General features: G+C 43.4%; 1 protein-coding gene across 1 annotated transcript in view; it reads right to left on the reverse strand.

Annotated features, from left to right (window-relative positions):
- Positions 1–2,568: 2,568 nt before the first annotated feature.
- The window catches only part of LOC146862124 (thioredoxin-like), a 38,445-nt gene continuing 27,008 nt past the window's right edge, over positions 2,569–14,005 (reverse strand). Inside the window, exons 3-5 of the mRNA XM_085641314.1 lie at positions 13,435–13,494; positions 12,159–12,224; positions 2,569–3,026 (exon numbers count right to left, since the gene is read on the reverse strand). Of these exons, the coding sequence (XP_085497440.1) occupies positions 2,964–3,026; positions 12,159–12,224; positions 13,435–13,494 (189 nt within the window). The 3' untranslated portion in view covers positions 2,569–2,963. The remainder of the gene's footprint in view (positions 3,027–12,158; positions 12,225–13,434; positions 13,495–14,005) is intronic.

Here is a 14,005-nt window from a genome sequence, read left to right on the forward strand (position 1 = left end):
GGAGAATGTAAAGTAACTATTTATATAGCACTTACTACCCTTGACGCAGTGTTAGTATTGTGAAATGTGAGTGGTGGACATTGGAGTCTGTTAGTTGAATTGAAAAGGATAAGGGAGGGGAATAGAGAAGAGGAAGATTCCAGAAAAGGTTTATGGGGAGATTATAGTCGTGAGGTTTGGGATGAGTAGGAGAGATGGAGGGAAGAATCTCTAGAAATGGATTAGGCAGATCATAGTTGTAAATTAGGTTTTGGTATTAGTTAAAGGAGGTACAGCTGAGGGAAGAATTTAGAAAGGTTGCTTGGGAGATCAAAGTATTTAAATGAGGTTGGGAGTGATCCAAGGAGGGAAGAGTCTAGAAAGGATTATTTTTGAAGATCACAGTAGTAGAATGAGGTTTGGGGTGAGTCAGAATGGAGGTAGTGATATATTGAAAGAGATATAGGCTGAAATATAGCGTAGTGCATTACATTAATGGCATGAACAATGCCACAATGGGAGTAAGAACGCCCCACAAAATATTCAGACTTGTACTTCCGCATTAGAGAACACTTTACACAAATAGTCAGTTACAAAATAAAAAGAGGCTTGGAGTTAGAGTTTCAACATAAGCTTTTTTTCTCATCCGTGTGCCACCTCTACAAGTGGCAGCATGAGAGCCTGTATTATTTTTTGTGGTTTTTTTTTTTATTTTTAACAGTGAGCATCTCTGAAACTCCCTTAAAGATAAGTGATACAACAGCTCTCGTGCGGTTGCAGTCCAAGTTTCAGGAAACAGTCTCTCCCATGCAACAACAGAAGAGTATGAAGCAAGAGACGAGAAGTTGGTTTTGCGCAGCACTTAAACAGTTAACAAATAGTCTTGTGTGCTCTTTCCTGGTAGTCCCATTAGATGTGCACTGCCACAATGTAAGCATGAGATAACAATTTTAATGTTTTTCGGTCTGCAATTTGAAGGAAGAGTTTCCAGTTAAGTAGCTTGAAAATAGAATAATACTCCCTTTGCCTGATATTTTAATGTGGGTGTCAAGATTACGTTTTGACAATTAGCTTGAAACTGTATCTTCAGAATATATTGGCACATTTTTTAGTGCAAAAACAAAATATACTGTTGTGTTACCTACTCACATACAGCAGGTATGCGCGGATGTTATATATTTGCTAGTAATTGGTTGCACATCATACACATGCAAGTTTATTAAATGCAGACCTGCCCAACAAGCAGCATTGGTAAATGCATTAGGCTTCGCCGGGATGCAAGAGTTTTCCAAATGCCATTACAACAAATGGCTTCACAATGGAATCTCTACACAATAAAAGGAACTACAACGAAATAAGGTTATTATACCCTTTTGAACGGTCAAGGTGGCGGTTCTCCATCGTCTTGGAACAGTTAATTTTTTTGGATCTTCATTTTCTCATCTGGGTATATAGATCTTACCTAGCACACTTGTAGTTAACAGGTTTATCTCCCATCTTGCACAGGTTTATTTTCTTCGATACAACATCCATCTTACATACCATGTTCCCCAGCCCACCTTCACGGAGTAGGAAGTCAGTGTAATTCCTGTCCCAGAGTCTGAAGTTCTTTTCCCAAAGTCCCCGTTCAAAGATAGCCACAAATACTATGTGCCTGGCTTCCTGGATTAGATGGATGTAAACATACAAAGGACAGGCAGACATAGGTTTGCACCCATCCTAGGGTAAGAGTGGAGGTAGGCAGATAGATCTACTGACTGATTCAAGGGGTTGGTGCGATGACTGTGGCAAGCGTGAGATAGTTCTGTTCAATACGAGAGGAAAGCTCATGTGTCTGCACGGAGCAAGGAATAAGTCAGCTGTTGCAAGTATGTAGAACGCTTCTTGCACCATTCTTCCTATGAGCAAGTCTACGCCTGGCCCAAGAGATGGTGCATACGCCGATTTCTTCCATAGTGGACAGCAAGGACAAGCAGACCTTGCTGATCCATGTCACCAAGGAATACTTTTACCTGCAACCCACCTTGCTCAGTTTTCCTTACAGACACAAGGGTGACTGCAGAGACCTAGACCTCCTTAGGGTTTGTGACCCAACTGCTAGATTGTGAGGTTTAAATGGATCAGGTTAGTTTAAGTGCTACATTTTATTATGGTGCAGTACGATATGGAATATAGAGCTGTGGATGGAATGTACTCTTACACCACCCCCCACCCCGCATTGTGGTATGATCTCATTCTACATGGTAGTAAGGAAAGCAATGGTATTGAAGGATATGGGTGAAATATAAAGCTATGTTGTGATATTGTACTTCAGGCTACATAATGGAATATGAAGTTAAGGTATGTTGTAAGGTGACATCTTGTGGCATGGTATGGAAGCCGTTCATACACAGAATGGTTTTGCTGCATATGGTCTTGTAGTTCGATTAAACAACCCATCCAATTAATCATTACTTTTACAATGAATCACGGTTGGGAAACTGGAATAGATCAGCCTTTATAAAAACTGCAGAGTGCAACATATACATCGCTTCTGCAGCCAACACTCCCCACCTATAGTCAGCATAGAAGAAAGCATTTGAAAGTGTACATATTTTATTTTCCTTTATTATCTGAATATCAGGTATCAAAGAATAAGTTGCACTTTGATGCTCGGTGCCGATAAGGTATCATGATGAAAAAAGCTCCAGCAAAGGAAATTACAAAGTGAAGCACACACCATATTCTCTGGGGCAGTACAAAGGAGACAGTGAACGACTTCTGGAACACGACAACATTGGGCAGATGCTAGCTCCTACTGTAAAAAAATGATAATTTACATGAAGCAGTAAGATTCTGGGATCAGGCCAATACATGCATCCTGAGAGCTACACAAGTTTCCTACATGGTCAGTTCCGCTTGATGCACTCCTGTACTTCCACGCATCACTTGCAAAGTCTTTGATCAAAACCCCAAAGATAGAATGTAAAAACACGAAATTCAAATCACTTTAAATTTTTCACTTTTTCTTCCAGAGTTGCTTGATTTGCTCCTGAAAAGTCATCAACCTATAGGAATAAAATAAAAATAATTGTTACTGCAGGTGAAAAGTGGCATGCAAAATTAGAAACGTATTACAGCAGGCCATAATAGAGCTGTGCGCTGCCGGCACAGTGCAGGGCATTGGTTGCCAGCCCCCAAAAACCCCAAATACCAACCCATCACTTTTGTGCAGATGCACGCTCACCAGTTCTTAAAGAATAAGAACCCAATGATGAGCGACAAGATCGAGTGGGCGGTCTATCAAATCCTTTCCCTCGCTACAAACTGAATACAATCCAGGAGTTCGTAATTAAGGCCAGTCTCCCCCCCTCCCCCCCCCACCCCACTTAAGGACGCTGGACCTTCGCCCACAAAAGGGTCATGAAGGTGAGGGTGCAGCATCCGAGGAGTTTAAGGAAGCCTTAGTTTATTATGACCAAGTTAACCCGTTTTTTTAAAATATTTTTTTATTTGGTAATAAAATAAATAAAAATCAACATAAAAAGGTGCATAAATAAATGTTACAACAGCAATATTAAGTTACAATTCAATGCTGAAATTCATGTAGAGTATAGAAAGTTAAAACATTATAAAGGTGCATTCGTACGTGATCTGCCAAGTAGTTTCCTTAACAGCAGCTACTATGAAACTTACAATACCCAGGATCACCCCAATGAATGGAATCCCTTGTGGCAGAATCATGCGGGACTCAAGTCTCGTTTGTGGATGGCCCTGACAATATTAGGAAATTGTGAAGAAAGCCAGATCCTGCTAGTTGCAACTTAGTTCTTGGAATACGTTCCCCAGATTCAAGTGATCTGCAAAATTCCATGATTTCCAACCAAGTGATTGGAATAATACAAAAAATGAACAGCAGACATGTTTCATCCATGTGTCTATCCAGTCAAGGGTGTTTTCAGTGCATATCTTTCACATTTTCAGTCTCGGTTCTAGTGAGGTCTCTAGGGTACAGACAGTACGGACTGTAGACATTCCTCCACACACCTTACATCTGAGACTGATAATTTAAGATGGGCCTTGAAAAAGCCCTTAGTTGGATAGCTACGTGGGCGATATGTGTCTGCTGTTCACTTTTTGAATTATTCCGATCACTTGCTGGAAATGAATCATGGAATTTTGCACATGATCTCGCAGATCTGGGGAGTATTCCAAGAACTAAGTTATAACTATTGGAACGGTCTCTTATTCTCAATTGTTCCTTGGGTCTTGTGGACCTTGGGGGGGTGTAACCACCGGACACGTTATCTTGGACAGCGATTAGGGTCCTGACTGGCTGCATGTCAACCCCACCAGCAATACACCCCAATGATACATTAACAATATTAAGAATTGAGATGTTAGGAGGTAGTCCAAGAATGGCATTGGGAGCGAGCCTGCCTTCGGCAGTCAGTCTTTGAGGGAAGGCAATAACGATACTACTGACCTCCACAGATTAGCAGCGACCATCGCCATCCCTTTAGCGAAAACTTGAGAAGCAGATAGGAGGCCTTAAAGCACAGCAAATTGAAGGTTACTGGCACATCCTCAATCACAGGTAACAACTGTGGGACTTCAAGACTGGTGTATGAAAGGAAAATGTTACATCTGTTTATGGCATGTAGTGCTGTAGATTTACAAATTGTGCCAGTGCCCTGCTATCTGGTGTTTGCCCGGATGCGTGCAATTTTTTTTTATTCTAAGGATTCTGCTTGTGTCGAGGTAGTACAACTCCGCCTCTTGCTTGAAATATGCATGGTCATCGGCTCCATTGTGTTCTGTACAGCAGGTGAGGATGGAGCGAAAGTAACACGATACAGTTGAGAAAGATGACCATATAAGAGAAGTAGGAAAGAATGACGACTGGTACAGCCAGAGGTTTCTAGGGAGAAGAGTGGGCACATGTTAATCTGAAGCACTAAGTGATGCTTACAGAGTAGGTAGCATTTTCAGTTCGAGGCATGTGCAGCTGTAGATACACATGCTGTGCATAGTCTGTAAGCAGTCCTCCCATAAGTGGTGGCTAGCCTGTGGTTGTTGCAGAAGACTGGACAAGGGTACAAAGTACAGCTTAACCAAAACTATCTTGTAGGCTAATACATCTGTGTTAAGTAGAGCAAGTAGCTGCTTTACAAATGTCAGCTATGGAAAAACTAGACTGTTGGGCCGGGATAGGCCATGCACAACTCTGCATTGAGGATGGCCCCTAAATCAGGTTGGATTTAGAGTGGCTGGAAATGGGATTTTACAACATTGATAGGAAATCCCAGTTTGTGGAGCAGGTTTATGGTGGCTTGTGTGTATACGACACTGCTGCTGAATGACAGTTTATCAGCCAATTGTCCAGAAATGGGAATACATGAATGCCCCGTCTTCACAGGTGCGCAGCCACTACTGCAAGGCATTCTGTAGAAACTTAAGGTGCAGTGGCAATTCCTAGTGGCAGCACCTTGAACAGATAATTGCCACTTAATACAAACTGGAGGTAGCTATGATGCGTTGGATTAATGGAGATGTGGAAGTAGAAGTACTTGAGGTCAAGTGTCCAGAGTGATCGTATAGAAATGTTCTGACAGGATGCACTTGCTGAGGGGCCTTAAGTCAAGGACAGGCCCGAGGGACCAGTCCCTCTTGAGAATGAGAAGTAGAGGGGAATACACTTCTGAGCTTGTAGGTTTTGTGGCTTGAACTGCTTCCTGAACTAAGCGCTGGTGTTCTGGGGAAGAGGACATCTGCAGGGTGGTATGCTGGGTGATGTGGAAGTGAGCGCCAGACAGTAACCAAATTTTAATGATATTTAATACCCACTGGTCTGAGGTGACGTGTTGCCAGGTGGGCAAAAACCTCTGAAGTTGCCCCCCCCCCCCCGCCCCTCCCAGCAGTTGTGTTGTTGTGGAGAGAGGTGAGGTTAAGCCAAGTCATTGCTTGGCTGTGGGAGTTACTCCGGGGGAGCCACCTTTGCTGCCGTTACCACGCTAGGCAACTCTTATGGAGCTCTGCTGGGCTGGCGGATGCTGGAAAGACGGAGGCTTTAGGGGAGGCGATTTTGGAGCCTCAACGATGCACTTTATCTAAAGGACCCAAAAGGGGTGGTGGTTTGTAAGGCGCTCATGGCCATCAAAGCATCAGTGTCCTTTATATACTCCCAACAGCTCATAAACCTGGGGCACACAGGGATGTTCCCCGTCCAAGGGCAGGTTGATGAGATGTTGACCATAAGTGTGCCTATGGAGAAGCATGCTGGTATGATGTCTCAAGCAGCATCTAGGGCATAGTAATTTGTGGTGTTGGAGAAGAGTTTGCCCTCTGAGACCAGCTCATGCCCTCTTACGGTGCTCCTCTAGGAGATGTTGGAGGAGCCCCTTAAACTCATCCCAGTGGGCCTGACTGTACCTTGGAAGTAGGCAGATTGAGCTGGCAATGAGCCTATGATTGGGCGAATGCCGCCCGACGCGCTAGCAAGCTGCTTCTAGGAGTTTGCTTTCTTTATCTGGCGATGGGGTATTGCCTGTACCTTGTATATTGTCCTGTCTGCGGGTGGTATGCACTTCTAGAGAATCATGAGGTGGTCGGATGAAGCCTTATACTTCGACCCAAAGAGTGATTACTCGAGCCGTAACGGGCTTCCTAAAAATATCGGGGCATGGTTTAGGCATGCACTTTACCATGGTAAACTACTGCATGGTACGATGAATGGAGGAACGATGAATGGAGGATACTCGAAGCGGACGTAGTCTTCGACTCGCTCCTTGTACAAGTCTACTCTATGGTATGATGCTGCCCTACCTAGCACCTCATGTTAAGAGGTATCGTCATCTGGAGGGGTGGGCAAGGTAGCGATCATGATCCGTATCCTTGGGAAGGTCCACGGCAAGAATCCCATGGATCATCTTGTGGGTGCATGTTGTATGGTTCCCCTGCCATATTCTTCTAGGTCAGAATGTGGTGGCCTCTGTGGTGTATGGGAAAGTAGGCCAGCAAGACAAGCCGGTGGAGAGGGTGATGTTAGGTATTTGGGTGGTGTTGGGGGAACAGTTCAGGCTCAGAGAGAAGACTGGTGGCCTTGTCTTGCTTCTGCTGCTTGGCCAGTGATGGGAGCTCCGGAGCCTTCTCCAAGCTAAGCAGTCTCTTCGAAGCCAGAGTGGTGCGCTCCGGAAGCAAAGTGAGAATTCAGCCTGTTGGGGATGAATGACTATATGCCTGACCGGTATCTAGTTCATCCTGTAGTTTGATGGGCCGGTTCCATGAGCCCGACATCTGGGTTTTCTGGTCGGCACCCGCACTGGTTTCAGATCTGAAGGTAGGTTTAGTGCAGAGTGGGGAGCAGGCTGCGCTGAATGAGCCAGCTTTAGAACCTTCTTTGGTGCTTCCTGCACACGCACACCAGTCACCCCTTTTATGTTGATGACAGTCTGAATAGACTTGCAGGAAGCCCGTGGGCTTGATACTTCCACTGATACAAGAAGAATTTGACCCCTCCTATGGAAGTGTACGCTTCCTTTGCTGTGGTAATTTAAAGAGCAGCTAAGGTCCGGGCTTACAACTACCTTCTGTTGCTGCCAAGACGAATGTCCTTACTGTAGTTTTGCAACCTGGACAGGCTTCTTGGAGAAATTTACTTTTGTTCAATAAACCATTACCAACACTTTAATGGGCACTTGGTCTAATCCTTGTTCTTGCTTGACAGTGAATAGGCATGTAGCTTGACGCTACAGACTACTGCCTAGTGATCCTAATTTCTCTACAAACCATCCTATTAGGGTATCTGATGGTTTCTAGAAACAAGGTAAACTCCAATTCATTTCCAGCAACAACCTGAATATAAAGCCGAAGGACTGAGTCAAGTCATTCCAGTTTGTCAAGATGCATCCAAATGTCATTTGGATGCATCTTGACAATGCATCTTGACAATCTGGAATGACTTGAGCCACGGAGGCCCTACGTTCTTCCAGAATTGCCAACAAAATCTCGTTGGCCATGTCAGAATACATATACCTACCCAATAGACAAAACGCTTTGATGGACCACAGTGCTCGCTGAAGAAAATATTTGCTAGAGAATGCCTCAGTCCATCGGCTTTATATTCAGGTTCAAGCTACATGCCTATTCACGGTCTAGCAAGAACAAGGATTAGACCAAGTGTGTGTGGAGATTGAGCAACGGTACATAAACAGTGCTCAAGATACAATTGGAGGTTGTGAATGTTATCCTTGGTGCGAGATGTCCAGTCTACAAAGTTCATCTTGACCAGGTGTTGGGACACATTTGTGGCTTGCTGTGGAATCTGCAAGTTAGGCCCCTTAGAAGCCAAACTGTTAGATGTTCTATTAACATAGGTGTTCTTTTAACATAGGTTTCCTCCCAAACCGTTAGTAATGCTGCAGTAAGGTCCTTATTTTGTCTTCACATGTACACCCTTCGAGCCGCTGCATAGCTGCTATACGCCCTCCACCATCTTTTTTCCACCCCTCAAGAAAAAAAATAATTAATGGTGTGGAGGACTTTGGTACCTGCTCTGCTGAAAGTAGCGACTCCTTTCCACGTTGGGCTGCATTAGGTGGACTTTAAAAGGCCTCTACGCCTTTTACATTGATTGTACTATTTAACAGCACAGCGATAATCAGGTATTGAAGGGATTTTCCTGGCCAAAGACAGGTGGACAGTACCTTGCATTTAGACCTGCTACAAGCTGGCCAAAAAAGAAGCCCTCATAAGGGTCAAGAGCCCATTTCACCAGGGCTAAGTACTACCACCGAGTTTACATGCGGCATGCCTGTCGACGCCATGCTATGAAAAGGTTCTGGATTGAGCCAGGCATTTGGGAATATTCTAAAGGTGAAGAATCTGCAGAAAGAGCATTACTGAAGGTAACAAACTTGTCATAGTGCCACTTGGAGACTTGCGAAATGAAAATTAAATTCAGTCCTAAAGTGCACCTCCTCCCCACCCCACATTAACAGCCTAGTGAGTGAAAGGGCAGAGACAGCCATTCAAATGCAAGTGAGCATCTCAATGCTACTGGGCTAACATGAACACTACTTGGAAAAACAGACAGGTGCCTAACAAAAGGTTATTTACCAGAACAGTTTGAGCAGTAGCAGCTAGATATGTCCGAAGGGGACTGCGAAAGACATAAGAATGTGTTAGCAACAGTCTTCCTGAACCCGCAATTAGCCTGGAGATTGTGGCGATTTAGATGACGTCCCTGCAAAACCAATGTGATGTATCTGGTCTTGAACAACTGCATTTCTGTGCATGTAATATTGTACCTTTCCTACTCTAGTAAAGCCGGCATCTATACTACACCAGTTCCACATATAAAAATAGTCCTTTTCTATAGTTGGCGGCACATGCATAGGGGGCTGGGCCTCCGAGGACAGGACCCCAATGATACAGGCTTGTTTGTCGAAGACAAAGTGAACGCATTTCAAAGTATGAACAACCTTTCCATCTTCAAACCTCTACCCTGCCTCCAAGCAACCATGCAATCAACTCTGAGTGTTAACTGCTGTTGTGTGGGTATCAGTTGTGCAGCAATCTAGGCTTTGCATCTCACCTACCATGCCCACCCCTCCCACAGTTTATGGACAAACTTCAGGAAGTCTCCCCGGTCTAAAACTGAGGAACAACCCGGAGGTTTGGATCAACTATCGCCCGGTTTCACTTCTACCCAGGACAAGCAAAATACTAGAGAAATAGGTCAATAGAATTCTCAGAGTTCCCTACTGCATATCTCGGACAGGATTCCGACCACAACATGGAACAGAAACCGTTCTAGCAGTAGTGGAAGAATCGAGGAAAATCCGACCAGGGCAGAGCAGTGGCCATTGTCCTACTTGACCTGAGCTCCGCCTTTGACAGTCAACTATAAAATTCATTTTGACAGACATAGAATGGTTGGAGTCTCAGGTGACGTCATGGCCTGGATCAAGTCCTTTTTTACTTGACAGATCATTTCAGGTTTTTGAAAGCAACAATACTTCTAAACGTGTGCCACTCACATGAGGAATTCCCCAGGGCTCTTCACCGAGCCCTACTCGGTTTAATGTTCATCTAAAAACCTCTTGCTGAGTTAGTCCTGCCATATGGAATCCACATCGTCACATATGCAGACAATACACAGATAGTGGTAGCATTAAAACACCTGAATAACCTGCCAGCCAACTTAGAAAGCTGCCTGGAAACTGTGGCAAAATGTATGGACCAATCAGCCCTCACGCTTAATGGAAAAAAAACGACAATGGTTCGGTTGGGGAATCACGCAAGCTTAGTATGTACTATCAATGCTGAACATTTTGATACATATCAGAGTAAAAACGAATTCAATTTCTGAATTTCTTGGTTCATGTGTGTGCATCTTTGTTGTCTACTGAATGATTGACACATTGATTATTTATATGAATTACATATTTAACTAAGCTTACGTGATTCCCCAACAGAACCATTGTCTTTGTTATAACACCCAGGTTCTGAGGGTTACTGGGTTACCCCATTATCTTTAATGGTCACGCTTAATGGAGACAAAACAGAGCTAATGATCTTGGGCAATCACTCCATCTCCACATCTGGACTTGGCTGCCCCGATTGTCTAGGCCCTCCACCAGCCCTTAAACCCAAGATCAAAAGCTTGGGAGTCTGGTTGGATAGATCTCTTAAATTCGACCACCAAGCAGTGAAGCTAGCAGCCACCTGCTTTGGTATGATCAGACTGACTCAGAAAATTCTACCACTTCTTCCGTTACCTGCTAGGAGAGCCATGGTTCAGGCGCTGGTTCTTTCCTGCCTGGACTATGGGTATTAACTCTACCTGGGCACCCCGAAAGCTACTATAAGGAAACTGCAAATCGTGCAGCACTGTGCAGTCAGGCTGCTACACAATACTCCCAAAATACATTCTGCCATGCCCGCTCTCAAATCACTGCACTGGCTGCCAATAAACGAACGCATAATATTTAAATTATTATGTACAGCTCACAAGACCCTTTGGGGGAAATGGTCCCAAAATTAATCATTCCCTCATCACAGTCTATCGCCCCTTAAGATGTCCATGTTCAACCAACTTGCTTCTGGCATCTGTACCCAAAATTAAGAGAGCTCGCTCTGGGGACCGTTCCCTTTCGTATACGGCCTCTAGATAATGGAACACCCTGCCTACCGATCTATGGCCCATCACCTTTCGAAAGCAATTGAAGACCTGGCTATTCCAGAATACATCTTAGAACCCCCAACTCTGTCTGCTTGTTGTCACTAGCGCTGGGATGCCTACGGGTAACTATACGCTCAATTGCCAATAAAATATATATATATACACACACACACACACACACACACACACACACACGGAAGCAGGCAAGATTCCAACGCATTTTCCTAAATCAGGTGTCAAATAAGAGAATGGATGCTGGACTTTCGGGGAGGGCCAACATGTGACAGAGCAACCTAATCAGCTGTAGTCAAGAATAAAGTTCAGACAAGCTGCAAAACGTCAATAGGCCAACCCTCGCAAAAGCAAACAAAAAACTTCTAAGCAGGGCAGTACAGCAGTAATTATTACGAGGTTGTATCCATTTAGGAATTAAGATCAGTGGAATGTTCAGTATGTGAAACCTTTTAGTTGGTGACACTGCTTGACTGCAATTAAAAGATTGTGAAATTAAATGGTGTAAATGGGTCTTTAAATGAACACAAGTCGCAAACTTCAGTGAGATTTTGGACAGTCATTAAAAATATGAAAAGTAGATTTTCCAGGTGCAGTAATGGGTGGGAATAGAGGCGGTTTGGGTCTGAATGTCAATACTTGCAACCTAATTCAAAGCGGGGTTCTGTTACCCATTGGCAACATTTGATTTTACTTTGCAAGAGCTTTCCAGTAACTCTCCTCTGCAGCCTTTACCCCTCAAGCCAAAACTGCTACGGTAAAGAAATCCGTAACCACTTATAATGTAAACAGCAAAAATCCAGTTGATGGGACAATCTGTGTAAGGCAGTACAGTGGTCATTTGAGGCAAATTTACTTTTTTTTTTTAAAGCTAATTCAGGCGTTTAACTGCTGTTTCTATGGTTTACTAAAAAACAATTGTCCTTCTACTGAATTATATTTTCTCACAAAGCAGATATATTAATACAATACATGGCTAACACTTATTTACAGTCATGCATACCTTCTGGCCGTTCTTGTAGAAATGGAATGTCGGCATGCACTTAATATCGCAGTGTTGTGCAACGTCCTGCAAGGTAAATGGTATAAGAAATAAGCAGCTGACAAGTTCCAACTAGGCCTGGGCCAAATTTTCATTATGCTGGTGTAATTTTAGGAGTCTCGCTTTATGGTAATCCCTGAAATTATGCCATAGATTTACACAAAAAAACCTGTAAAAATTAAACAGCGGATGCGCCATTTGATGTACAAATTTACTACGAATGCATGCGAGCCACAGGTAGGCCACGGCTACTGTTCGTGGTCCTTTTGTTATTGGCCATGATTTAGCATGAAATGCAGCCGCCTCGCATCAAAAAGTGACATGCGAACGCATTAGTGCTAAAATATACTTCTATATGATGGTTTTGCCTTTAGAGTAAGGTCGTCAAAATGTTGCATATTTGCACACCCTTAGTTAAAACTCCAGCCACAATGACATTCCTAGATTTAACGTAAGAGTTGCAATGTTTTGAAACAAACATTCATCCACCAGTGTTGACCTTAATTCCTTTGAGGTCAAGAAAACACAAGAGTAATAGACCAAAAATAAAACACCATGAACGTGAAAGGATTACTAGGAGACGCATAATGGAGAAAATCGGCTAACTACCTTAACTATTGTAACAGACATAAAATAACAGTTGGAGGCCAATTCGTGTCACAGGGTCCAAATCCTTATAAAACATTTTTTTTTTTAAACTATGAAGTATATTTTGAAAGACTGTGCCGCCCATCAGAATAGGTGTATCACAATGCTGGACTGTATGCACATGTTCAGGTGGTCCATTTCAGGCTGTGCACTCAATTGAGGACTCGTCCCTATAAAGGGCCACTAAGCACCAAGATGGGGCCTCAAAATCCTCTTCGGGAGCTGCTGGTCCCATACCTCACACAACATCAACTGTAATATACAATAAATACCTTCCCATATAGGAGGTGACCCACGCATTTTTCTGGGTACAAAAGCTTGTTTTGGGACACAGTTGACAGCATTCGTCTATGCTCTGAACCCATAGACTCACGCTATCAATATAGAGTTATGAAGCAAAACCAGTCTGGGCACAATGAAGTGGAAGGCAAATGATAGTTGGTTATGATCTACAACCTCTTGAAGTGTAACAGTATATTTATTTGGAAAGGGAGTACCACTTGTATCTAATTAGGCCTGCTGCAGACCACTCAAAAGCATCAATGTATAAACTGGGCAGGATTAAAGGAAGAAATATTGAGTGCCTTACCTGGGCATCATCCACATCCACTTTTAGGAAGACTACATCCGGGTAATCGTTGCTGAGTTTCTGCAAAAGTCAATGTCAGATATTAACGTTTTAACTCAAACCCTGCAGCCCTCCTTTGGAGTTCAAACACAATTGCACAACATGAAATGTATCACTCTTTGAACCTAAAATAGATTACCAAGGGTTCAATGACATGGTGTCACAATTTTGAGCACTGAAAGGGAAGCTTGGAATTTTTGTAACCATACCTGAAGAGACCAGCTTCAGCTCAACAAGTGTGGACATCCATTTCCATTATTAATTTGGTAAAATTCTTGTTGAAAAACAGTTGGCTTACTGCAGGAAGCTATGGTACACTCAGAAAGAGAGCCAGGGGCTAGATGTATGGCGCTTTCGCGATTCACAAATTGGTCACAAATGGCGTTGCAACTTAAAAGTTGTAATTTGTGATCTATGAAAGCCATTTGCAATAGGACCCTTCTGCAAATCGCTATTTTTTGCGACCTAAATCTGCAATTCAGGGTTTTTGCAACTCGCAACTAGTTGCAAAAAATGCCCGTTTCCACAATCA

The sequence above is a fragment of the Triturus cristatus genome, chromosome 2_2, assembly GCF_964204655.1.
Source record: "Triturus cristatus chromosome 2_2, aTriCri1.1, whole genome shotgun sequence".
Classification (NCBI taxonomy): Eukaryota; Metazoa; Chordata; class Amphibia; order Caudata; family Salamandridae; genus Triturus; species Triturus cristatus.